The 26,745-nt window shown below is 39.1% G+C and overlaps 1 protein-coding gene across 1 annotated transcript; it reads right to left on the reverse strand.

Annotated features, from left to right (window-relative positions):
• Nucleotides 1–435: 435 nt before the first annotated feature.
• On the reverse strand, nt 436–23,556 carry SERPINB10 (serpin family B member 10). The gene is made up of 8 exons (XM_044240967.1): nt 23,467–23,556; nt 19,653–19,829; nt 17,257–17,322; nt 16,708–16,845; nt 14,700–14,817; nt 6,707–6,849; nt 3,169–3,324; nt 436–1,359 (listed from the first exon to the last, which is right to left on the reverse strand). Exons 1-8 carry the CDS (start codon nt 23,554–23,556, stop codon nt 955–957), a joined length of 1,293 nt encoding a protein of 430 aa, XP_044096902.1. The 3' UTR covers nt 436–954.
• Nucleotides 23,557–26,745: the final 3,189 nt, after the last annotated feature.

The following is a 26,745-nucleotide window of genomic DNA, read 5'->3' on the forward strand; positions in this document are numbered from 1 at the left end:
CTCAGGTCATAATCTCAGGGTTTTGTGATGGAGTCCAGTGTCCATAGTCCTGGAGCTCCCTGCTCAGTGGGGAATCTGCTTCTCCCTCTCCCTTTGCCCCCTCCCACACTCATGCTCACCCTCTTAAATAAATTTAAAAAAAAATCTCTTTTTAAAAAAGAAACTTGTTCTTCTACTTCATAAGATTTTTTTAAAGATTTTTATTTATTTATTTGACAGAAAGAGAGATCACAAGCAGGCAGAAAGGCAAGCAGAGAGAGAGGGTGAAGCAGGCTCCCTGTTGAACAGAGAGCCAGATGCTGCCTCAATCCCAGGACGCTGAGATCATGACCTGAGCCGAAGCAAAGGCTTAACCCACTGAGTCACCCAGGCGCCCCTACCTCATAAGACTTTTAAAGGCAGGGATATTAATATGACTACACTTTTACACAATAATCATTTTTTAATAAAATGTTTATTTTTGAATTATTTTAGATTCACAAAAAAGTTGCAAAGATAATCCAGGGAATTCTGTATACTCCTAACACCTTTTCCCTGGTGCTAACATCTAACATACTCTTTCTACATTTGTTTAAACTAAAAATCCATATATTACCTTTATAAAGATTTTTCTTCTCTCAAGGAGGCATGTGAAATATAAGTAACAATGATAATACAATGACCAAGTAGTTCAAAAATTGTAAGGCATTCGACTGAATAACAGTACTCCTGAAATGTAAATAATAGTCACATTAAGACAAACTGTTAAGTGGTAAAAATAAAATTTGCCATTCTCTCTAGTTTTATAAGTATGATAAAACCACTAGAATGCATTATTTCAAGTTTATTTGCTAACATTCGAATGTGAAAAAGATACAAGCTGCAAACTGGTTTTTATTATAATTGTGTTTCTCCATCTTTTCGTACACTTTTCACACCAGAAGTTGGTCTCGTTTAATGAGAGAGATCCATTGTCTAGGGGGAGCAGAATCTCCCGTAAAAGAGAATGTTACCAGTTTTGTTGTGCCTGATAAAGAAGAGGAACGGGTGGTTTGCATTAAATTCAATGGAAGGGAGCCTAGTTCGAGTGCTCACCACACTCCCAGTGCCAGCTGTAGCCTCGGTACCTTGTTCATTTATTTCTACAAAAGCCTTGTGGAAAACATTGGACAGAAATAAGTTTCTCCCCATAGACATTCCTGAAAAATCAGCTCTGCTCTGGTTAAAGGCATCGCTCATCCCCATACTGCTCAGGGTTGACTTGAGATTGTAAGTCTCTTCCAGCTTGAACTTGGGGAGCTGCAGCTGAACCTCGTACAACTCCATCATGTCTGCGCTGGTCCACTCACTCAGCTTTTCGTAGGTGGTGGCCTCTTCCAGCTGCAGGTGTGGAATGAGGAGGAGAGAGTCAGTAATTCCATGAAGAGTGGTTGAGTGAGACCTGGATACTACATAGATGAATTACCGTCCCTCCCATTAACCAGGATAATAAAGCACACACGTTTGGAAATTCTTTGTGTAATGAGATTCTTCACCTTGTTGACCTACAGAATCTTTGTTTTGTAACTGACTAGTTGCTGGGATACAGGAGAATTAGACCTTATTTCAAAATGGCGTACTTCTATGCCAGCATGCAAGACATCAACTACACACGGAAATGGGTCAACATAAATATGCCTTATGTGCTGTCTACACAAAAGTATAAACTTTAGAACAAGTTATGTGCCAGGGTACAAAAGGATATCTGTTATATTAACTTGAGAGGCAGCCCTTTGAAAACAATATCTGAGATAAAATAAAATGTCTATATAAACACAACAATATGAAATTAATAACAATAAGCTATGCCCCAAAAAAGGGAAGGAAGAGTAAAGAAAGGAAGATCTCCAAATCTTAAAAATAATGGCTGTTTTTCAGTATAGTGTTTTAGAGTGTTTTTCTCCTCTTTATCTTTTAAATTTTTTAAATAATAAATATATATGGATATACATAACCATATGTATATAGGAGAAAAAATGTGCTTGATTTTTTTTTCAGACAACATGTTTGTTTCAAGATGCATGTTTTTGCTACTTTGAGAGTTTTCTAGACTCAAGCTGTCAGTGACATACTTGTAGATGGTACACATTAGTAATCTGACAACATATTCAGCTCAGGAGCCTGCACTTTTAGGAAGAAAGGGTTATCTTATAAAGGTGTGATGCTAATAGTTTACTGTACACCCTTGGTCTTAATTTTACCATTCTTTCCAGTTTCACAAATTTTATGATACCATTTGGAAATCTCTTCAAAATTCTAGCAGGACTATGAAAACTTACAAGTATAAAGAATCTGGAGCACCAAAAAGTTATGCACAGTGCAAGGAAAGCCAGGCGACTCACTGCATGGGAAACTAATGTTCAATTTAAACATACAGATTGCGGGACGCCTGGGTGGCTCAGTTGGTTAAGCGGCTGCCTTGGGCTCAGGTCATGATCCCAGCGTCCTGGGATCGAGTCCCACATCGGGCTCCTTGCTCGGCAGGGAGCCTGTTTCTCCCTCTGTCTCTGCCTGCCATTCTGTCTGCCTGTGCTCTCTCTCTCTCTCTGACAAATAAATAAAATCTTTAAAAAAATAAAAATAAAAAAAATAAAAAAATAAACATACAGGTTGCTCAGAAACATGGTCTGACCAAAGTTATATCAGGCTTTATAGAAATTTAGCTGATAAACAAATAATACTTGGAGGTAGTACTGATACTTAGTATAGATACAGCCTTTTCCTCCTGAAGAATTTATTTAATTAAAATAGTTTTTTTTTCAAGTTTTGGAAGTCGGAGTCTTGTTGAAAAATATATATCTCAAGCTAGATTAATGCAAATGATTAAAAAATTAACTTTGATTAAGTAGGCCCTACCAGAGAGAGAAGAAAGACCTAGACTGAGGTCAGCTCTGTGACTGACAAAGAATATATACATATCTGTTGCTCCTGTGACTGTTCTTTCAGCTACTTAAACTTTCTGAGGAATAGTGTGACAACTTATAGAATTTTATAAAACTTAAATGACACTGTGAAGGTAAAGTCTTCAAGGCTCAAGGTATGTTGGTCGTCTTCCTCTACAGGAATCAAAGAAACAAACAGGGAGACCATGTCTTGTTTCTCCCGAGAGGGGTAAATGCCAGAACCACCTTCACAGCGGACAGACTATACCTGATCCAGGCCATCGATATCTTCTGGTAACAGTATGAGCAGGCTGAGGTCACGGTTTTCATAGTAGAGTTGTAGGCCCATAGCTTGTGGTTTTTCAATGTGAAAAACTTGGAGTTTTTCTTTCATGGACATCATTTCCACTGGTTTGCTTGTACTCTATGGAAAGGAAGTAGCAAAGTCATTGAGAAAGTGTTCCACCAAATCCTTAATTTTGTTTTATCATAATTGGTTCCCAGTAGTCTGGGACACTGGCAAAACTGATGATTCTCTGTAAAATGCTGAATAAAGTTACACAGACCTTGTTTTCTGAAATAGGTGTTCTACTGGATAACATTATTGATAAGTAATGTGGAAGTTGCCTTTTTTTTTTTTTTTTTTTTTGACAGAGAGAGATCACAAGCAGGCAGAGAGAGAGAGAGGAGGAAGCAGGCTCCCTGCTGAGCAGAGAGCCCGATATGGGACTCGATCCCAGGACCCTGAGATCATGACCTGAGCCGAAGGCAGCGGCTTAAACCACTGAGCCACCCAGGCGCCCCTGGAAGTTGCCTTTTATAACACTATTGTGGCAACCTCTATAAGTCACAGCAAGCTGGATCCTACTGAACACTTTAAAAAGTATCTTATCTCATGCAAACTATGCCAGTGTCAATGATTCAGAAATGGCATAAGGTGGATTTCACATGCAAACATTTGAGAAAGTATTTTAGTATCATAAACACTGACATTTACTAGGAGAATAAAAAGACAATAAGCTAGGAGGACATATTTGTAAAACACATATTTGATAAAGAATCAGTATCAAAATATATAAAGAACCTTTAAATACTCAATGGTAATAAAAGAACCCAATTTTTAAAATAGGCAAAAGATATGAACAGATACCTCACTAAAGGAAGACTTACAGCATATGAAAAGATGCTCAAGCATACACCATTAGGGAATTGCAAATTAGAACAATGAGCTAGCACTACAGACCTTTTAGCATGGCTGAAAATCCAAAACACTGACTATATCAACTGCTGACAAGGATGTGGAGCTACAGGAACTGTGATTCCCTGCCAGTGGGAATGCAAAGTGGAAGCCACTTCCAGAGACAGTTTGGCAGGTTCTTACAAAGCTAAACATGGTATTACCACATGACCCAGCAAGTGTGCTCCTGAGTATTTACCAGAAGAAGTTAAAAACTATGTCCACACAAAATCTTGCACACAGATTATTTATAGTAGCTTTATTCATAATTGCACAAAATTGGAAACAACCAAGATGTCCTTCAATAGGTGAATTGCAAAACAAACTACAATATGTCCAGATAATGGAAAATTATTCAATAGTAAAGTGAAATGATCTATCAAGCCAGGGAGAGACAGGGAGAAAGCTTAAATCTATTGTCTATCGCTTAGTGGAAGAGGCCAGTCTAAAAAGTCTACATACTATACAATTCCAACTACCTGGCCTTCCAGAAAAAGTAAAACTATAGAGACAGTAAAAAGATCAGTGGTTGCCAGGTATTTAGGAGGAGGGATGAATGGGTGGAGTACAGGGCATTTTTAGGACAGTTAAACTATTCCATATGAAAACAGAATGGCAGATACGTGACATTCTGCATTAGTCAAAGCCCATAGAACTATACAAGACCAAAAGTGAACCCTAGTGTTAACTACAGACTTGAATTAATGAAAATGTATGAATATTGGCTCATTAACTATAACAAAGGCACCACACTAATGCAAAATGTTAATAATAAGGGAAATTATATGGCTCGTGATATATGGGAATTCTACTTTTCTCTCAATTTTGCTGCAAACCTAAAAATGCTCTTTAAAAAAGTGTATTTATAGTAAGGCCATACAAAACCAAAACCCTGCAATTCAAATGTTGTAGACACTTTACTTATCCATTCTATAGGGAGCTGTTAATCACAGAGTCCCACCCGTCTGCTAATGTAGTGGTCATATGATTAGGGTTGTTCATTCAGGATACTTCATGATAACAGTGATTTTTTCAGGGATGAACACATGAATGGCATAAAACAGAGCCCTCCTTAAGGAAGGAGCATTCTGTTAGAGCTAGCAGAAGGACTATCTACCAGAGTTGTGAAGCTCAAAGGCTGACAATGGGGCAACCAAATTCTCTGGTCATATAGAGAAATTGTATCTTTAGTATTAGAGAATGAAGGTGATAACCAGAGGGAGTAAAGGTGATGGGAGTGAGGGAAGAGAGGGACAGAGAAGTGAGATTATGTCTTGAGATTCCCTGGACCTCTCAGTTCCCCTTCGTTATGTAAATAATGCTAATACAATTCCCATTTTCCTGAAGCTATTTTGGAATGTTATCTTACCACTTGCAACTGAAAATTCCTGTGGATGTACTAAGCCAGGTAACTATCCAGCTCTGCTTAGTCCATTCAATTACATGTTTGGTTCCTTCCCCATTTTATCCCACTGATTGAAAGCCACCTACTGCACATACCTGCGTGCTTACTGTATTAGGTCCCTGGGAGCACTATTTATGTGAGAAGACGCACCCCAGGACTAATCAGCTTTAACAAATGTTGGCTAATCAATTCCTTTCCTAGGAATTTAAAATGAGATCTATTAGACTGGTCTCTAAAATGGAGGCAATGTTGTGAGTAGCATGTTCTGCCACTGTGGACTGGGAAGAAGAGAAAGTTAGACGTCAGCCTGAGGGAAGAATGATGGGAGAAACAGAATTGCAAAGATAGAGACTGAGTCTTGACTACATTTGAATCCTTGTTTCCACTCAAGCTCCAAGGCCCAGACATATTCTAGCCCTTGGATTCTAGGGGATCTATCTGTTGCCTTATATTAGTCTCCCTTTTTGAGATAGTGAGTTCCTATCTATCACAAAAATGAGTGTGTTGTATACTAACACAAAGAGAAAACAATGGAAAGCATGAGAGTTTAGATGTGTCTTTCTTTTTTTTTTTTTTAAGATTTTATTTATTTATTTGAGAGACAGAGTTCACAACTAGGCAGAGAAGCAGGCAGAAAGGGAGAAGCAGGCTCCCTGCTGAGCAGAGAGCCCGATGCGGGGCTCGATTCCAGGACCCTGAGATCATGACCTGAGCCGAAGGCAGAGGCTTTAACCCACTGAGCCACCCAGGCACCTCTAAATGTGTCTTTCTTTTACTTATGGCAAGATAAGGGTTTGGTAGAAGAGAGTACTGGTCTAATAGAACAAGAACAGAACTAATAGTGAAGAGTCGGGGGTTACGGTTCTGGTAGATTTTTAACTTAGGCATGGCTCCAGTCACTTCGACAGCTGGGAAATAAATATAATAACTATCTTACCTACTCCACCATAGTCAAAGCAAGAACTAAGTGATAAAATAAGTGAATTGTCTCTCTTCAGAGAAGAAACAATGAAAAGAGGAATCCCCAGGCAGGATGGACCTGGCTTTTAGCTCAGGTATCCCTGCCCTGGCAATAGCCAGACTTTCCAGAAACATATATTCAAAAAGAAGAGTGAATTTCAAATAGAATCTCCTTTAAAATATCATGTAAAATAAGTTTCCTACCTTATTTATTCTGAAAGGCTTTTCTGTGGTGTTTTGGACTAAGAACTGATGTTCCCAGATTCCTTTAAAGTAAAGGGCATTCACCAGCACCATTCTGGTTTCAGAATCCACTGCATCATCAGGTAGGAGATTCTGGATTTTTCCTATAAGAACAAAAGGATAGATTACAAATGGTATAGTTATACCCTGGCAATATGCCACACTTATAAAAATGATAATTATGAAATACTACTGACTGATATCTTATATCCACCAATGATCCAAACAGGGAAGTTAGCATTAATAGAATATTACTAACAGGTCCTATTTACATTTCATCTGCTGTTCCAGTAAAACTCTTCTTTTGGATCAGAAATCAATCCAAGATCTCAAGTTGTAGTTATGTCATTTTGTCTTCGTGCCTTTGAATCTGGAATAGTTCCTCATTTGACACTTTGGAAAAAGTGTCAAATTCTCAGTTCAGATTTGTCTGATGTTTCCTCAATTGTATCCCACCAGAAAGATATGTTAGGTCCTAAATACCAGTCCCTGTGAATGTGCTCTTATATGGAAATAGGGTCTCTGCAGACCTAATCAAGTTAAGATGGAGGTCATCCTGGATTAAAGTAGCTTTAACCTAGTAATGATATTCTTACAAGAGGAGGAAAATTTGGACATAGACACGCAGAGAGGACAAGATGATGTGAAAACACAGATACAGGACAGACTTAAAGAAGAAGATTATGTGCCCACAGAGGCAGAGATTGAAGAGTCCACAAGCCAAGGAATGTCAAGGATTGCCCCCAACCACCTGAAGTTGAGGGGAGGCATGGAACAGTGCCTTCCCTAGAGCATTTGAAGGAAGTGTGGCCCTGCTCACATCTTGATTTCAGATTTGAAGCCTCCAGAACTGTGGGAGAATACATTTCTATTGTTTGAAACCATCCAGTTTGTGGTAATTGGTCATGGCAGCCCTAGGTCACAAACACAACCACAGAAACAATGTTATGTGCTTCTCAATGAATCATACCAGGAAACAGATTGTGTTCTTATTTCCCACTATGGGTGATGTTAACTTTATTTGATTCCCACAGGTTTCTCACTGTAAAATTACGACTTTTTTCCCTTTCTAATTCATAAGTGTCATGTGGGGAGCTACTAGATGACCACATAAATTTCCTCTTTCTCATCAAACTTTTGCCCACCAATTTTAGCATTCGTTGATGATCTTTGCCAAATGGTGATTTGGTGATTTTCGATTTCCACTATTCCTTCTACATTTATCAACTGGAATTCTACTATGAGGAAGAACTCTCCCATCTCCTCCTTTTATTTCGGTATTCAATAATTTATATCAGTATAGACTCATGGGTGTTTGTTTTACCCTATGGGTTATAACTTATTACTATCATTATCTATTTTGTTGTCCAAATTGTCCCAGATTTGGCTATTAGAAACCTCCTCAAGTTGGCTCCTACATCCATTGGACATGTTCTCAGATATTTTGGGCATTTACCTATATTCTGGTACCACAGTATGTCCTAAAGTTTATCTGGTGCTTTCCATGTCCCAGCCCTAGAATTGGCATTTCTTCTAGGAGCCTTGGTTATGTTGGTTTTTGTTTTTTGTTTTTGTTTTTGTATTTGAAGGGTGGGTTTTAGAAATCAAGATGTGGATGTTAGCTATGTTCATTATTCCTGGGGTGTCATTGCTCAGCAGAGAAAGCTAGAAAATACATGTATTATACACACATCTGTAAATATTTCCATATATATCTAATTCTCTGCTTATATATTATAGATGAGGAATTCATATTGATATTTCCTATTTCAATCCAGCACCATGGGGTTCACGCTCATCTTTGCTTTTCCTTATTTACAATTCCTTTCCCTGTCAGTGAAACACCTGGGCCTTATTATTTCCAATATATTTACTCATTTTCTCAGTCCTAGAGTATACATAAAATAGTTTCAGAATGGTTAACCCATTCTCCTATGAAAAGCAAATTTGATAACTAAGGTACAAGATCTGTGTACAGTTCTCTTTTTAAAGCCTTAGAGTACATAGTCAAACTATGTTTTTCTAGAATAAATATTTGTTGAAAAGAATAATTCTGAAACAGGAATGCAAACTAAGAAAAGATGCTATTGAAAGACATTTTGAAGAGAAAATACAGATGGATTAGGTAAAACCACAGTGAGTGCACACGTGCGTGCGCGCGCGCGCACACACACACACACACACACACACACACCCCAGAGGGCTGCTGAGCAAGGCCAAATGTTATCCAGGGAACTGGAACCTCAAAGGCCATGAGCAGTGGAGCTCAATGGGAAAGGGGGAGTGTTAATAGAATTGAGGGAATTATCCTATTCGCAATAATTATTCTTGGCCTTGATTGTCAATTAGAATCACCTTAGGATTTAGACAATACTGATGCCTGAGCCTCCCTCCTAGAGATCTCAATTAATTCATCTGGGGTTGGACTTAGGAATTAGTAAACTTAGTTTCACCTGTCGTGAGAACTGAGAGCCACTGGTTTGGAGCCATTTGGTCTAATGGTCTTTAATATTTACCTGTGTGCCAGTAATGGGTAGCAAATATGTCTGCCTGCAGGTTATTGCAATGAGCAAGGACATCTATATCACAGTGAAGTCAGGACTAGTGGGGTTGCTGACTTACCTTTTTTTTTTCTTTTAATAAGGACTATATATAACACATGTGCTAAAACTTTCAAAAATAATTAAGAACAACTAAAATTAGGTCTATTTAACTTCTAGACTTCCCTTGATTGTTACAAACAAAAAGTAGAGGGTGCCTGGGTGGCTCAGTGGGTTAGTCTCTGCCTTGGGCTCAGGTCATGATCCCAGGGTCTTGGGATTGAGCCCCTAATCGGGCTCTCTGCTCAGCAGCTCTCTGCCTGCCTGTCTGCCTACTCATGATCTCTATCTGTCAAATAGATAAAATCTTAAAAAAAAAAAAAAGTAGGTATGGAAAACAAGAGTAGGTCAGTGAAATATAATAAAATGACAAATGAATCCAGAACTTGGCTTTACATTTCCAATGGTTTGCTGGTAAACTGTCTCCAGGTAGGGGTGGGGGAGAAGGAAACTCTTGATTTGTAGCCCATTTCTGGGGTGTAAATATTCTCGCCATATTGATTTCGAGCTACCAACATGGAAGTCTCGGAAAGCAGGGTTGGGAAGACATGCGCACACGCAACAAATGGGCTCCAAGAGCCTGACTGCACATGCGCACACCCCGCCTGCAGAAGTCCTCACCTGACACACGTGAGAAGACCCTGTGCAGCTTTTGAAAAAGTTTTGGGGTCAGTAACACTTCTAGAGATTCCAGCTGATCTGAGGTATGACTTGGACGTGTCTCTTCAGGACAGCCCTCCCTCACCGATGAAACAGACATTTTGGTTTAACAATGAACAATTAAATGATGTCAGAACACTCTAAGTCATTTTAGTTTTCGCCAATCTTATTAAAGACATTATATTAAACTTAATTTCTTTGATGATTCATCATGGGGAGGCCGTGTACATCATTTCTTTAATCTTTATTTTTTGCACAGAGGTTTTATTTTTTAAAAGCTGTGTTATTTTTAATCAAGTATTCTATCACTCGACAGAGTTGTAGATGCAAATGGAAAACATAGAGGACTGAGTTTTGCACAAACTTATCTCAGGTTGGTTGAGATCCAGATGATTTAAGTTGTGCCGCATTATTCTATGGACTCATATGCTTTCAGAGAAACTAACCTCTTGAACCCGCAGCTGTTTTAGTTTATGTAAAATATAATTATTGAATAAAGGATGTATAAAGTGTAGTCAAATATAACTTAAAAGTAACTGAGTCAAATTTGACCATGATTTTGCTGTACTCTTTAGAGCTAAAGTGCCACCTACTGGCTGGTTCATTGCACACACCCCTGGTAGTTCGAGGTAATGAATGGGAAGGACAATCTTCCAAGATATTCAGGGTAAGTCCTGCTGAGCACAGTTATTAATGTGACACTAGAGTGCCCAGTGTGCCAAACACATGAGAGATTTTGAGATGACAAACACGTAGACAATAACCTTCTCCAACACCCACTTTCAAGTAGTTTATAGACTATAAAGAAGACAATCCAGAAAAAAAAAAAAATTGCAACATGTAACTGACACTATCGAGACTTTTGACTCTGAATGCCGTGTATGTGCCAGTGGTCCATATGGCTACTTGAAAGAAACTCTATTTGAAAGCTTAAGGAAAGAAGCTTCTTACCAGTGTTTCAGATGGAACGTATACATGCTGAAGAGTTTCTAGCAACTTTTTCTTAAGGGTGTGCAGAATTATGCCTTGATGTCAAAATTCCTGAAAAGCTGTTTAATTCCTTAACCTTATTTGGTTTTGAATAGTCCTCAAATAACCAATTTGTGTTCAGTACATAAAGAGAAAATACAGAAAGATTACAGCTTTCTGCCTCTTTGGAAGATACCACTTCTAAGAAGTAGAGCCAACCTTGCCAGCTAGAACAATGAGGTCATAGGATGCAGGAAACAGGGGCTCAATAAAAGATTCTGACCATGCCCTTGGTTAACTTATTTTGGAGGTCTCTCATTTTATAAGTCGTGTGACAACAGAGGATTTTTCAAAGCGTGTCCGTCCTATATCTCGACCCTATAACTATAATCTGAAGTCTACTCGTTCCTCCATAATTTAAGATTAGTTATTCAGTTCTTCCTCAAAATCAAAACTCCTACACTGTCAAATATGGCAGCCGCTAGACATCCATGGCTGCTTAAACTTAAATTACTTAAACTGAATTGAAGTAAAAAATGCAGTTCATCAGTAACATTAGCCACATTTGAACTCATCTATAGTTATGTGTGGATGGAACATGTGACCCTAGCACACTGGGCAGGGCAGACTTATGACACATTTCTGTCAACACAGGACAATCTCCCAGGAGACTGTGTGACCTAGACAGTTCGGTCTGGTCATGTTCTTTAAGAGTGGCAGTTTATGCAGGGGAAGCAGGGCAAGGATGGGAAGAAGCCAGCTTCCGCAACACGAGACCATGGTTTTCCTCTTGGCTCTGAAAAGCTTTGCTCTTGTGTAAAGATGGCAAGTTAACTGCTCTTAGCCTTCCTATCTGTAGAGCTCCCCTTCTTTTCCAGAAAACATGACAGACACTGGGTTAGGAATCTGACCTAGGAATCTAAGACCTCAGGAATCTGAGGAACACTCTAGAATCTGAGTGTTAGGAATCTGAGGGTCTCAGGGTTAGTTCAGCCCCAGATTATTCTTAGAGTCACATCTGCCTTGTTGAATTTGTGTTGGATGTTACAGGCTTTTGCCTGTGTGGTCTCATTTGGTCCTCCTGCTGACTGAATCCATACAAGTGCTCAGTAAATGCGAGCTGGTCTATCATTCTAAAAACAGGCTTGCTTTTGAATGAACCCAAGTCAGGTATAAGTTAAGTACAATGGTCACTCTTGCCTCACCATGGCTTTTGAGTCACTATTCAATGAAAAAGGAACTGAGAATTAAGGCTGCCAACTTCCTCAGGGCATTTCAGTAAATGTTAATGTTCTGAGCAATGACAATTAGCAGGCCTGCTGTGTGTTAGTTGAAGCTTGAAACTCACATCAGGTAGCATCATTGTACTTGGGCCCTTGAGTCTAGCAGGGGAGGCTTCAGTGGTTAACTTCAATAACAGTGAGGTACCTATCAAAGTGAGCTTTCACACTGAGTGCTGTGTGAGCAAAGAGGGAGACATAAATGAACTATTGGGACTTCATCAAAATAAGAAGCTTCTGCACCAGGAAGGAAACAATCAACAACTAAAAGGCAGCCTATGGAACGGGAGAAGATATTTGCAAATGACATATCTGATAAAGTGACATATCTGATAAAGGGTCAGTATCCAAAATAAATAAAACCTTATAAAACTCAACATCCCCAAAATGAATAATCCAGTTAAGAAATGGGCAGAAGCCATGAATAGACATTTTTCCAAAGAAGGCATCCAGAAGGCCAACAGACACATGGGAAGATGCTCCACATCACAGATCATCAAGGAAATATAAATCAAAACTACAATGAAATATGACCTCACAGCTATCAGAATGGCTAAAATCAACAACACAAGAAGCAACAGATGTTGTTGAGAATGTGGAGAAAGGGAAATCTTCTTGTATTGTTGGTGGAAATGCAAGCTGGTGCAGCTACTCTGGAAAATATTTTGGAGTTTCCTCAAAAATGTAAAAATAGAGCTACCCTACCATCCACTAATTTGTGCCACTAGATATTTACCCAAAGGTACAAAAATACTAATTCAAAGGGAGACATGCACCCCCATGTTTATAGCGGCATGATCAACAACAGCCAAGCTACGGAAACAGTCTAAGTGTCCATTGACTGATAAAGGAATAAAAAGGATAGACACATAGACACACACAATGGACTATTACTCCGTCATGAAAAATAATGAAATCTTGCCATTTGCAATGATGTGATGAAACGAGAAAGTATAATGCTAAGTGAAGTAAGTCAGTCAGAAAAAGACAAATAGCATATAATTTCACTCATGTGGAATTTAAGAACAAAACAAGTAATCATAGGGAGAAAAGAGAGACGAGAGAGGCAAGCCAAGAAACAGACTCTTAACTACAGAGAACAAAGTCAGGGTTACCAGAGGGGAGGGGGATGGGGAATGGGATTAAGGAGGGCATTTGTGATGATCACTAAATTTTAGTGTTGAATCCCTAAATTTTCACCAGAAACTAATATTACATTATATGTTACCTGGAATTTAAATAAAAAAATTGAAAATTAAAATTTAAAAAATTAAAATAGAAATAGAACAGTCAACTTTTAAGTGAGTGTGTAGCTACCTAGCTACAAACTACATCTTAAAGATGGTTATTACAGCAAGTCTAAGTGACCAACTATCCTGGTTTTCCTGGGACTGAGAGGTCTTCAGGTGTTAAATCTAGGAAAGTTTCAAGAAAATCAGGACAAGTGGGTTCCCAGAGCCTAAATGGGGGACCATGTAAAACTTAGCCATGTAGCTGAGTTTAAGATATGGGTGCAACTGGGGGCGCCTGGGTGGCTCAGTGGGTTAAGCCTCTGCCTTCAGCTCAGGTCATGATCTCAAGGTCCTGGAATCAAGCCCCGCATCATGCTCTCTGCTCAGCAGGGAGCCTGCTTCCCTTCCTCTCTCTCTGCCTGCTGCTATGCCTACTTGTGATCTCTCCTTCTCTGTCAAATGAATAAATAAAATCTTAAAAAAAAAAAAAAAGATATGGGTGCAACTGATGTGTGAAACCTTTGGGTCATATCTCCTTAAAAGCAAAGAGGCTTTCTTTTCACCATTTCCTGGTGACTTTACAATGACAAATGCAAGAATCATCTTAGACTTAAATACGAAAGCCATGTTTTGAGGATGGTGGAGCTAACCCACCAGTCTGGGTCTCTGCATTGCCTCAGCAAAGACAATGCTTATCTGCCTTTTGACTATCATGTAAAAGAAAAATAAATGTCTGCCTTATCATTAAGCCACTGTATTCCAGGTCTCTCCGCTACAGCAGCTTAGCCCCCTACCATAATATATGACCTCATTTTGAAAATTACTTAAGGTTATATAACACATTCAATGCCACAATTTCATTATTAATTGCTAGCTATTTTTTGTCAGAAATCACAAATGTTGCAGTATTTTGACTTTCCTCTTTGCACTTTTCTGCTTTTTTGCCCCTGGGCTCCTGTTTGGAATTATTGGGATACAAGAATTTTCTTGTCCTCTTAGTAAAGTGGGTATCTTGACTTAGAGGTTTTAGATAAGACTTGCTGGGAAAGCTAGGAATCTGAAAATCATGGGCATGGATAGAAAGAAATGTTCTGCATATTTAGAATGTATCCACTGTTCTCATTCAGAAATACACATACTTACAAAGCAAATTCAAAAAAATACAAAAATGCTTGGAGAAGATACTCTGCCAAGCACCTTGGTGAAAACTTACCTTCAGTCTGACTTTCAACCCAAGAGTTGATCTCCTTTCGAATTTGTCCAGAAGCTCCCACAAAATTAACAGACTGTGGTTCTGCACCAAAGTATGTTTTCATGTCTTCTAGATATCTCTGGAAGATAGAGGTAAAATCTTCTTTTGCAGAGTTTGTCCAAAACCGAGACATCAAGGCTATCAATGGATCATTGCAAACCCCCACCCCATTGCCCCCTCTGTCTTTCCATACTTCCATTTTGGTCGAAAATTAAACACTCCCCTCTTTAAAGTTAGCTGGGCACAGACTAGCCATGAAGAAGTCCAGGTGTGGAGAAAGGTCTGCCTCCCAGTTCTGGGGCTCCCACACCCTCCCTATTTTTTTTTTTTAAAGTAGGCTCTACACCCAGCGTGGAGCCCACCATGGGACTTGAACTCACAACCCTCAGACCAAGGCTCAGATGCTTAATGGACTGAGTGACCCAAGCACCTCTACCCTCTCCTGTGTTTATCCATGCCTGTGAAATGGGGCTGGTATGAAAAGGGAGAGAACTCTAGAAACCCCAGGACTATCTCCAGTGACAAAGACCTGTTGGCAGTTGCACTTTGCTTTCTCCAGCAGAGCCAGAACCAAAGTGAAGCCTGTGGGTCCGGCAGCCCCCTGCTATGAACACTAATCACCAAAAACCTGTGGAGGGCCCCTGAGGAGAGCTATACGCTGCTCTGAAAATGGATTGCAAAGTGTGGCCAAAGGTTCAGCAGGCTGTCTGAGGGAAGAAAGCTGGCTTAGTCCTCTGGACCTTTGATGTCCCCCCTCGTGGCAGTCATCGGAAGTGGGCTTATGAGGGCACCTGCCATCCTCAGGAGCCCTGTCATACTCCTTCAGTGTATTATTTGGTAGAGGAATCGTGTTCAACAAAAAGTGCTGAGGTAATTCAGCCTCCAGGCAGTGGTTTGAAGATTAGGAAGTCTAAACTATGTAGAAATTATGATCCAGTAAAAAAGGAAGGCTTAAAGTTTCACAAGGCACCATTCCCTGTGTTGACTCATAGGTTCTACTCAACCTCTCCGAGCACATCCAGGGCTTGTGGACATTATAAAAGATGTCTCATTTTGTATATCTGTGTCCTTCTCATCTCTAAGTGCCCGCCTCACTCAGATACCTCCTACTTCTGGACCAAAGCGGAATGCACAGGACTACCAGTTACCAGAAATGTCTCTAAGGCCTCATTTGGATGCTTTTCTGCCTTTAGTCATGACCAAGCCCAAGTGCTGACCTCCCTGAATTCACTGGCTATGGGCAGGGACAGCCCTGCTTGATATCACAAGATAGCTTTAATTTTCTATTGCTGTCCCTCTACCCTACCCAAGTTCTTTGCCCTTTGCCCACTGGGCACCTGGGTCTTCCTACTCTCTTATGTGTTGAGATGTGATGCACTAATGGGAAATTCATTGCCTGGCTTTGTTCAGGGTGGCCCACTGTGGGAAGCCCTTGAATCTGAATTGAGAACGAAAGCATGGTCTGCATTGTGGGGTCTCAATCACCGGAGAAGGGGAGAAGGTGATATTATTCCATGTCAAGAGTCTTTCCTAAAGTCTCTAAAGTCATCCTGTGAAATGACCCATCTGATCCCCGAGTCAGCTTTGCTCAACTACAAGCTCCCAGTCCAGCCACGCTCCCAGGACCAGCTCTGCCCTCTGCTCCTGCACATCGACCCTACTGGGTTACCCTGCATCTCCTGCCCCATTCTTCATGAAACAGATGCTAACCCGGAGATGACTCAAACCACATCTCTTACCCATTCACCGGCTGAGGTGGACCCCTTTATTCTGAGCATATAGTGTGGCTTGAGACCCACTGTTGATTTCCTTTACACCTAGCCACTTAATGGTGCTCTAAATGATTGTTTCCCAGAAGTGCTGACCCCATACATGAATATCGTCCCTGGGATCTTAGAGAAATGTATGAAAAGTTTCCCGACTGGTCTCTTTCTTTCCCATCAGCTTTAAAAGACACATTTGCACTTACAGTGTGAAATGGGTAGGTTTTCTCTCCATATATCCTGTTGGCTGTTTTAAGTATGTAAGCCTTGTTGGGATTGCTTATTTCTGAGATAAGGGTCTGGAAGTGAGAGTGTATATCTTCAACCTTGCTCAAACCGAATTCCTTTAAAAGAAAAAGGATTAGTCAAACAGTCAAATAAAAACACTGAACAAGAACTAGGTCTACATGAACAACCTCTATCTCAATGAAATGAGTTGGTGTCCTGTAAACAAAAACTCAAATCAGTTGCATGGTAGACAAAAAAACATTTTCTTTAATGTTAGCAGTGCAAGAATTTACAAGTTTTTAGGGTATTGTTTTCTTCACATTTAGTTTATAAAGGCAAGAACAAGTTTGAAGGTGGGGCAGCTTTGAAGTGGAAGGAAAAGATGGAAAGAGAGAGAGGGAAAGAATACGACCCTTCCAAAAAGCATACACGTTTCTGTATTTTGGAAAATTTTTCTGTAGTTTGATGAAATTTTTCTAAAAGAAGTTCCTTTTAATTATCGAATGCATATTAAAAATAAGACATACCATTTTTCTTTTCTTCTCACTTTCAGGACAAGTTTTGATGTCCTGATCTCTGCTAAACTGAAGAACCTGTCATTTCAATAAAAAGGAAATATGTGAACACAATTTGTGAAGATGTAATCATCTGAAATTCTCCTCAGCAAATACAAGTCAGTCATTCCCATCACCACAGAACATATAATTAATTACCAGGGCTCTCTGATTTCACTTAAATAATGTGTTGCTAGATGGATGGGGAGGTCAACAGCAGGTTTGAAATAAATTTTTAAGCTGCTGTTAAGTAGCTACTCTCTTTATTCTTATACTCTTTATAGGACATTTGAGATGATGTTGGGAAATCACTAGAGGTAAAAATCTCTTGTATTCCATGTTTTGTTTTGTTCTATATATGGTTGTTTTGAAAACTAGGTGTTCATTTGAAAGCATCATTTAGACGATTTAAGCATAAGCCACTATTGCTTCAATTATCTAGAAAATTCAGGGATTTTAGTTGCTTATTCTAGTTAAGTTTCAGGTCTCATTGTCTGCCTCACTTGACAGTTGTAGACACATTCTTTGTGCTCAGCCCAGCATTTCATTTGGAAGTTAACAAAAAGGAAGTGGACATGCTTGCTTCCCCTGAACTGTGCAACAGTAGAAAACAAGGTGATAATTCCATCTCCCATAGCCTGGACCCAGCTCACAATGAGGAATAAAATCTAGTTTACCAAAGCTCGTGCTGACTGACACCCAGTGACAAACAGGGATACATGAATGACTCAGTCTTAGTCACAAAGCATCGCCATTGATATGTCAGTAGCATTTAAATAAAGCAAGGACAAGAAACACACAGAAATATGTTCACATGAAATGGACCCCAGTTGAAATCCATCTAAGACTGTCGATCACATTAACTGTTAAGCCTTTTAATATTTAACCAGTTATTAACCAGGGGTAAGCCATTATTTTGTTTTCATTTTGAAACACACAGTATCTTGTGAACTAAAAGAATAAGGGGGATATCCTAAGCCCAAGCTGACAGAAGATAAATTCTGCCTATTTCATGCAGAATTACTGTTTCTGCATTTGACTCAACGGGCACCACCTGGAATGGAAATTCTGTCACTTAATCTTTTGATTATTGCATGATTTAGGGCTGGATTTCCTCTTTTCTATATCTATCTTAAAACACGCACGTATAAAAAAAAACATGCACATATATTTGTACATTTGCACAGAAGCACACATATACACATGGCTTTTTAAACTATAATTTTGCTATCTATGGCTCTACTTGTGCATGTAAGCGTGTGTCTGCACACGTGGTCACAATGCTTTGAAGATGTTTACAGCAAATCAATAATTGCTTAAACAATACTATTGTTTTGTTATTTTAATGCTCTCAGTGGGTTCTTTACATTCATGCAGACAACCAGGGATTGGACATAGACAAACCAAACAAAGCACAAAGAACTGCATTCATTTCATTTTTCTATCTGCGTCTTCAAGAAAATCCTTCTGAGATTGGAAAGACAATGACTAATTCTATTATTTAAAGTATGAGCCATTCAAAAATGGTATGATACCACTCATATGTGGAATTTAAGAAGCAAAACAAGTGAACAAAGACAAAAGAGACAAAGGAAAAATCTAACTTGACTAGAGAGAACAAAGAGAGGGTTTCCAGAGGGGAAGTGGTGGGTGGGGTGGGGGAAATAGGTGAACCTGATTAAGAGCTCGCTTGTCCTGATGAGCACTGAGTAAAGTACAGAACTGGTGAATCACTATAGTGTACACCTGAAACTAATATAATATCGTATGTTAACTTCACTGAAATTAAAATTTAAAAATAAAATAAAGTATGGGCCATTACTTCCTGAAATATATTAAAAATCAAAATAAAATTGGTTTTGGTGCTAAACCAAACTTGATAACCTTATTGTCTCTCCTCTTGATCTTGCTAGGGAACATGGGTTCTTACATGGTTTTTTAAGCAGCAATTTTCTTTCTTTCTTTCTTTTTTAAAGATTTTATTTATTTATTTGACAGACAGAGATCACAAACAGGCAGAGAGGCAGGCAGAGAGTCAGGCAGAGAGAGAAAGGGGGAAGCAGGCTCCCTGCTGAGCAGAGAGCCCAATGCAGGGCTCCATCCCAGGATGCTAAGATCATGAACTGAGCCAAAGGCAGAGGCTTAACCCATTGAGCCACCCAGGTGCCCCTTAAGGAGCAATTTTCTGGTTGGTTCTCTTCCCCAGAATTCTTTTTATGGCCTAAAACAATGCTGAAGTATATCTTTTGTCTTGTAGGATATGGCTATAAAATGTAAGCTATGTGGACTTCAGGAAGCAAATGATGGCAACAGTTAAAAGGAAGGCTCTGTTTAAAGGCCGCAGAGGATGCTTGAACTCTCCTGCTTACCTGGGCCATCTGGGCTGCTGTGGTACCTCCAGTGCCCAAATATACCATGGCCAACGAGGTTGAGATGCCCCAGGGAGAAAAGAAAATATTTTTGCTCTCAGCCGATTCAGCCAGCTTTTTGCTGAAGTCCAGGGCAAATTGGTTGATTGATTTGGCTAGAGAGTCCATTGGGAAAACCTAAGAAAAATAAAGCAGAGTTGAAAAACTTGTTAATAATCCTTTCCACTTATTTCACTTTTGGCTGACACAACTATCCTCTTTAATCACCCCTTCTTGAAGTGACAAAAATATATATTATCTAATCCAAATTTATATAATATATGTAGTATATATATTTCCATCCATTTTATATGCATCTATTTCCATTTATCTTTATATGTGTACCTATTCATAATAGCCAAAAGGACTGGAAAATCCCTTACCAATATTAGTAGTTTACATATTAGAAAACTGAAGTTTAGAGAGTTTGAGGGAATGCTCAAATTGTAGTGCTAAGGCACAGCAGAGGACATTTAGGTGCTGGTCAGTTGGCAGCTCCCTGTTGAGAAAATCATAATAAAAATGGTGTCATCAGCCCTGTGCTGCTTCTCAATGCACCAAATGACTGCTGACTTTACATAGTAAATAAGAAATTGCTAGTCATTTTTTTCAAGAAACTTCATGGTTTTTCTCACTTATCACCAATATTTTTATACTTTTTAACCTTATCTGTTCATTCTTTTTTAAGATTTTATTTATTTATTTATTTGACAGAGAGCGAGACAGAGAGAGAGAGGGTACACAAGCAGGGGGAGTGGGAGAGGGAGAAGCAGGCTTCCCACTGAGCAAGGAGTCTGATGTGGACCTCGATCCCAGGACCCCAGGATCTTGACCTGAGCCGAAGGCAGCCACTTAACAACTGAGCCACCAGGCGCCATTATCTGTTCATTCTTGCCTTTATCTATGATATTCTTCATTCCTAGAATGGATTTTTTTTTTCCTAGAATGTTTTGATCCTTCTTTACTCTATTGAAATCCAGTTCTGTTCCAGTTTCTTTCTTTCTTAAGAAACTTTTCCTGATCTCTAGTGTGCAGAGGAGTTAAGTCCCACAACATCACTTTTGCCCCTTATTGATATTTATCCCAGTGATAGTTCTGTCTTCATACGCTTGTAGCTTTCCAACTCCAGGGTAAGTTCCTTAAGAGTAAAATTTTCTGTATCTCCAACAACACCTCGCTCAGGGCTTTACACAAAATGGATGTTTATAAATATTTATTACTTCTTTACAATGTTCATTATTTGGGCTCCAGCCACCATTGTTTTATTCACTTAAACTTGAAACCATACACAGTTTAGTGGGAAATGTTCATAGAGAAGTAGGGAAGTCAAGGCTCTTTGCCCTTATTCTCACTCACTTGGGACCCTCTGAAAATGATCTTCTTGAACAAAAAGAACTCAGTTTTACTCATTTAGAAAAATTATATTCAACCTCTAAATTTCACCCCTAATTACCCGACATTTTCAGTCTTTTAAGACATGGGTTCTATCAAAGAAACAACTACTTCAATCTGATGTCATTTTATAGCCAAATAATCTCTCAAACTGGTTAAGTGATTAAAAATAAATCAACTTCCTAGACCTAGAATTTCCCATTAGTGCCAATGTTGTGTAGAACTTCAACTTATACTGGCATCACCTGGTACTCGGGACCTTAGAAGGGTCAAGAGTCTCTGAATCAAGGGAGAGGCATAGGTAGGCCAAGTTTTGGTTTCATCATAAACTGGATTAACAATGATCCTGCTGAAATTCCTCCTAACCATAGGTTTACACTTAGGTCAAAGAACTTCCCCCTCTAAGTCCTGCTTCAGTTCTAGCCCATGTCTATTGCTGAAGGTGATGATAATTCTAGGCTAATATCACTTGACTAAAGAAAAACAACTCTAGTTTTGTAATAAGTCTACACCTCACAAAATGTTCAAAACTTACCAGTATGTAGTTTTTCTTGATAGATCCAGGGCATCTTGGAAATAACCTCCTTAATCTCTTTACATCTGTATTCATTCAAATGATGCTTTGTTTACCACATATATTTTAAGCTTTATCTCTTTAGAATTCATGAAATACATTCATATGGAAGATGTTTGCCTCCTTAAAACAATACTAACAATGAAGGGAGGAGAAAATAATATCTTAGGGCCTGAGAATTTTATCTTTCTACCTAAAGTTTATGGTTATTCTAGAGTTTGACTACTTGTAACAAATTCCTGAAAACAATAATTTTATTTAATGAAAGAGTTAATTATTTGTGGAAGTTAATATCCAGTTATCTTCAGCTTCATTAATTCTCTTGTTAATACCATCATTAATACATGAAGTATTGCCCCAAACACAAAAGAACAATTCTTACCTTTTTTTTTTTACAAAAAAACTTATAGAAGTGTTAAGCCATTGGTAAAATATAACCCGAGTGAAAAATGCTTTCTGAAGGATGCAGAATTTTAGGATGATGTTTTATAGGAAATAATTTATCCTTAGAAATGTTAGACAATGATTTTTTTCAGAGAAGATTAAAAATGCCTAGATCAGAAGACTACTATTCCATTTTCAGAATAAATTATTCTTTGCAGTTTTCAGAAGTTTTAGAAGTGTCAGTTTAGATCTTTATCTATATATATAAAAATATATACATGCATTCATATATACAAATACATACACGTAAAATATGTACAACTCTCTCAAGGGCTTGGGGGAAAACTGAAGAACTATGAAAGTAATAAAAGGATAGTGTCATTCATCAAAATGTTGAATCATAGATACCCATAGTCCCAAAGAAACCTGGAGTCCCCTCTAGTACAATTGCCTTGTTTTATCTACTAGGATACTAAGGTCCAGAGAATTTAAATGTGCTGTCCAATGTGCACAGACAGCTAAGAGTGAAGTTATCACTGTAATCCCATTCTCTGGACTCTGAATAAATCTCCTTTGTCCTTGTATCTCATCGCCTTCTAGATTTTAACAGAAAAAAGGAGGAATTGGGGGAGGAAGAAAGGTGAACAGGAGGAGGAAGAAAGGAGGGAAGATGGTATAGAGCATGAGGAAGTGGGAAGGATCCTCACTTCATTTTCTACAAAAGGATACCCAAAGCTCCTTGACTTTTGGTGATACTAATGATAGTGCCTACTTCTTGGAGCTGTGCTTACCAGAGGGTGACATCTCCCCTCAGCACTCCTATCTCTACACAAAGCCATTTTCTGAGGGAAGCAATAGTTTGGGATGTTTTACAATGAGCATATAGTAGAAGGTTGGGGCTTAGAGCTTAGGCTACTCCATGGAAGAGAAGAAAGCTAACAGCCCATGGAGTGGTGGCCTGGATGGGATGTTAGATGGAGACAGGGAATGAGAGCCAAACCATTAATTCCATACATTAATGATGTGGATCAAATTCATATCACCAAGCTCGCTCTTCCAAAGGGTTAGAAGAGGTTGGCCTCAATTATTCTGAGAATGCTCTATTTCTCTTTGCCTATGTTGACCGATACAGAGGTTGTCAATCTAGAAAAGTGACTGAAGGAGATTCCATTCACGGTTTCACAATTTCTGGTAAAACCATTCTCTAACTCCTTTTAAATAAATGCTGTCTCTCCCTCTTTGCCCTCTTTTCCACACAAGCTTTGAACGAGCTCGGGGTTAAATCTGTCTGATTTGTACAGAATTCTTGGGGAGAGGAAGCTTTCTGTTTTTGAGAGCTCTTGATCATTTGTTACTCTGCTAGACATTTCAATATAGAAAGAAAACATAAATAAACATTTTTAAACAAAGAAATGTTTACAATACCTTGTTTTCTTCTGCTGGAGCAGAATTGGCAACCGGTTCCTTTAATAAGAGATTGTGGTGAGTTAAGTAACTTTTAACTGTAGAAATCATCTTTAAAAATTCTAGCACCTCCCTTTTCTTGGCCCCACCCTCTGATTCATTTTACAAGCCCATACACTCTTCCTTTCAAGTTTATCTTGGCTGGGAGCTCAACTAAAAAGAGAGATCCACAATGAATGTTTTGCCTGGATGACTTACTTACCTACACTTGCCATGTCTGTCTGCAAGTAGAAACCTGAGCTCTGACAAATTGTAACTCATCCTTTCCTTGTTTGCTCTCTTCTCTAGTCGGCCAACTGGCAGCAATTCTAGTAGTTTTCCCCAGTAGTCTTTCTTAAAAAAAGAAAGAAAGAAAGAAAGAAAGCTCTTAATTAGCAGAATAATAATGGGTAGTAAAATGGAAAATGTTGGGGGTGAAATATTTTCTGTTACATTGTTAAAGCCGCTTTTAAGGTGCCATGTACTAGAGGCACCCAACAAATGTTGGTCCTCTTCTCCCTTGACGGATTGATGTGGAACCCAAGGAAGAACTCCATCCAGTCCCATGTCCATTTTCCCACCTCTGGGGATAAGGGGTCTGGACCAATATTTTAGACACAGTTGCTGAGTCAGATGTTGGTTTATCACTTTTTCGTTTTCTTTTTTTTCTTCCTATGAATATTCTCTCCCTCTTCTAGATATCTTCTATAGGAAAAACCATAGTTATTGTTTTATTTTCTACTGCTGAATACCTGTGCTTGGTGGGGTGCTGAGGGGAGTGGGGAGAGGGGTGGAATTGAGAACCTTCCAGAGAGTTTGAGGGAGAGAAGGAGCCTCTGTACTTATAACAGATTTGGAATGTTCTTCATGCACTTTGCATTTTTCTCTTCATGGGACACGCTTGTCTCCTGATAAACTGGCTCAGAGTTTAACATCTGAAGGTTAGTGGGGAACCTAGAGCAGAATGTTTCTCTGTACTTCACTAGGGGATGGGACTTGTGTAAGAAGTTTATTGCACCTGCCTGACAGGTGCTGAGCACGTAGTAGTAGTATCTACTGGTGCCTCCATACTTTTATTAGCAGAAAGTCTCATATGGAGGCTGGAGGTAGAGGGACTGTTCATCCCGACTGACAGCAGTTCAGCAGAGAGTGACTTGGGCAACATCAACACACAGCACGGAGACTCATTATTTATGTCGCATTAAGTGCATCAATGCAAAAACTGCCAAACCAGCCAAGAAATTGTTTCATCTTCTCTAAAGTCACAGACTAAGTTTTACTCGTTGGTTTCCTCTGGGCCTTCTCCAGATTCCTTTCCCACTTATCTCTTGATTAAATTTTTATAGATATACTATCCATGTTGATGAAATCATGGTTGTGCATTATTATGATGCCTGTTTGGGGGTGGTCAGGGAAAGAAAAAGAGGTAAGAGTATCCTAAATTAACAATTAGGATATTATCAACACAGTTTTGTTTGTTGCTATCATTTATGGCCTTCCCTATGTATATGTATATGTATATGTATAATATGTACAAATTACTAATAGGGCTGTAGGGATAGGAACTATATGAATGGGGAGGTGGGGTGGGAGAGATAGATTTTGCTCTGGCCTTTTTATGAATTCATTAGGTATTCCAAAATTTTCAAGACAGAGAGAACTCTAGATGTATCAATATTATTCTAATAAGAATCCAGAAGAAGAGCATAAATTAAGTGGGCAGAGACAATGAGTAGATAATGGTTGCCCCATTCTATTTGGGTTGCTATAAGAGAATACCAAAGACTGGGTGTTTTAAACAACAAACTTTTTTTTTTTTTCACAGTTCTAGAGGCTAGAAATCTGAGATCAGGGTAACAGACTGGTTGGGTTTGGGGTGTGGACTCACTCTGTTCTTGGTTCACAGTAGGCTGCCTACTCTCTTGTCCTCATACGATAGAGAGAGGAAGCTCTGATCCCTTCATCTCCTCCTAAGGACACGAATTATATCATGAAGACTCAACCCTCATGACTTAATCTAACCTAACTCTTCCCCAGAATCCCATCTCCAAATACCATCCCATTAGAAATTAGGGCTTCACATATATACGGGGGAGAGGAGACACAAACATTCCATCCATAGCAATGGCTGAGAGTTTCCCAGAACTGAAGCAAAGATACAAGTTTCCAGATGGAAAAATAATCTGCTGATGAGCAAGACAAAATTTAAGAGCGATTTTTAAAAATAGTCTTAATGCAAGGAAATATCAAGGACATCATTAAGAACACAAAGAAAATTATGAAAACTACAAGGAGAAAGAATTATCTTTTTTTTTTTTTTGAGAAAGAATTATTTTGACTTCAACTTTCCCATCAGCAATTTTGGTGCTGGCAGACCATAAAATCATACCCCTGGAGTGTTGACAAGCGCTTTGAACCTAAAATTCCATGCCCATCCTCTCACTCAAAAGTGAGAGTGATAAATATGGATATCTAAAGAATCACAATGATTCCAAATGCTGCTACTTATCGAATTGCTGAATTACTGAAGTTCATAGAAAAATGAATCTAAACATAAGAGAATGCAAGAGTTCTTGAACTCTTAATTTTCAAAAATGTCTGGTGTCGAGGGAACAAACCACAATTCAAGACCTACACACTTCTTTTGTTTTTTATAATTTTCTGGGATTCTACATTTGACCAGCTGACAGACAGTTTTATTCTGACAAAGATAATCAACATTAGCGCTAGTACCTATTAAACTCTGTACGTGCTCAGCATTCTTTGAATTGCTTGTGATGTATGAATTCATTTAACCATCATGGCAGCCTTATGAGAAAAACATTACTTTTTCTAGGTTGAAAACCAAAACATAAAGAAACACCATTTTGGCCCATGGTTAGAGGATTCATAAGGGCGAAAACTGAATGTAGGGGCTGACAGTCAAGGGCCTGAGGTTACCCATTTAGCTGCCATGTTCCAGTGGGTCATCCATCCCTGCCTTCCATCATGGGAAGTCTGCTGCCTGGGAGACATTCTCAGAGTCTGTCCACACTCCTGCAAACAGACTCTGCAGCCAGCTCGGACTCCCCAAGCCAGACCCGCCTCAGTTCTCAGGACTTAGTCATGTTCTGCTCTGTCTCTGATCCACTCAAGGCATTCAGCACTATTTGAAGCAAACACCCCTGAAAGAAGGCATTTGTGTTTCCTCTCTCACTCTTACACCCAAGGGCATCTTCCCTCTCTGAACCCTCAGCTCAATGACCTTGGCCTTGTCTGAAC

Source organism: Neovison vison, chromosome 3, assembly GCF_020171115.1.
Source record: "Neovison vison isolate M4711 chromosome 3, ASM_NN_V1, whole genome shotgun sequence".
Taxonomy (NCBI): domain Eukaryota; kingdom Metazoa; phylum Chordata; class Mammalia; order Carnivora; family Mustelidae; genus Neogale; species Neogale vison.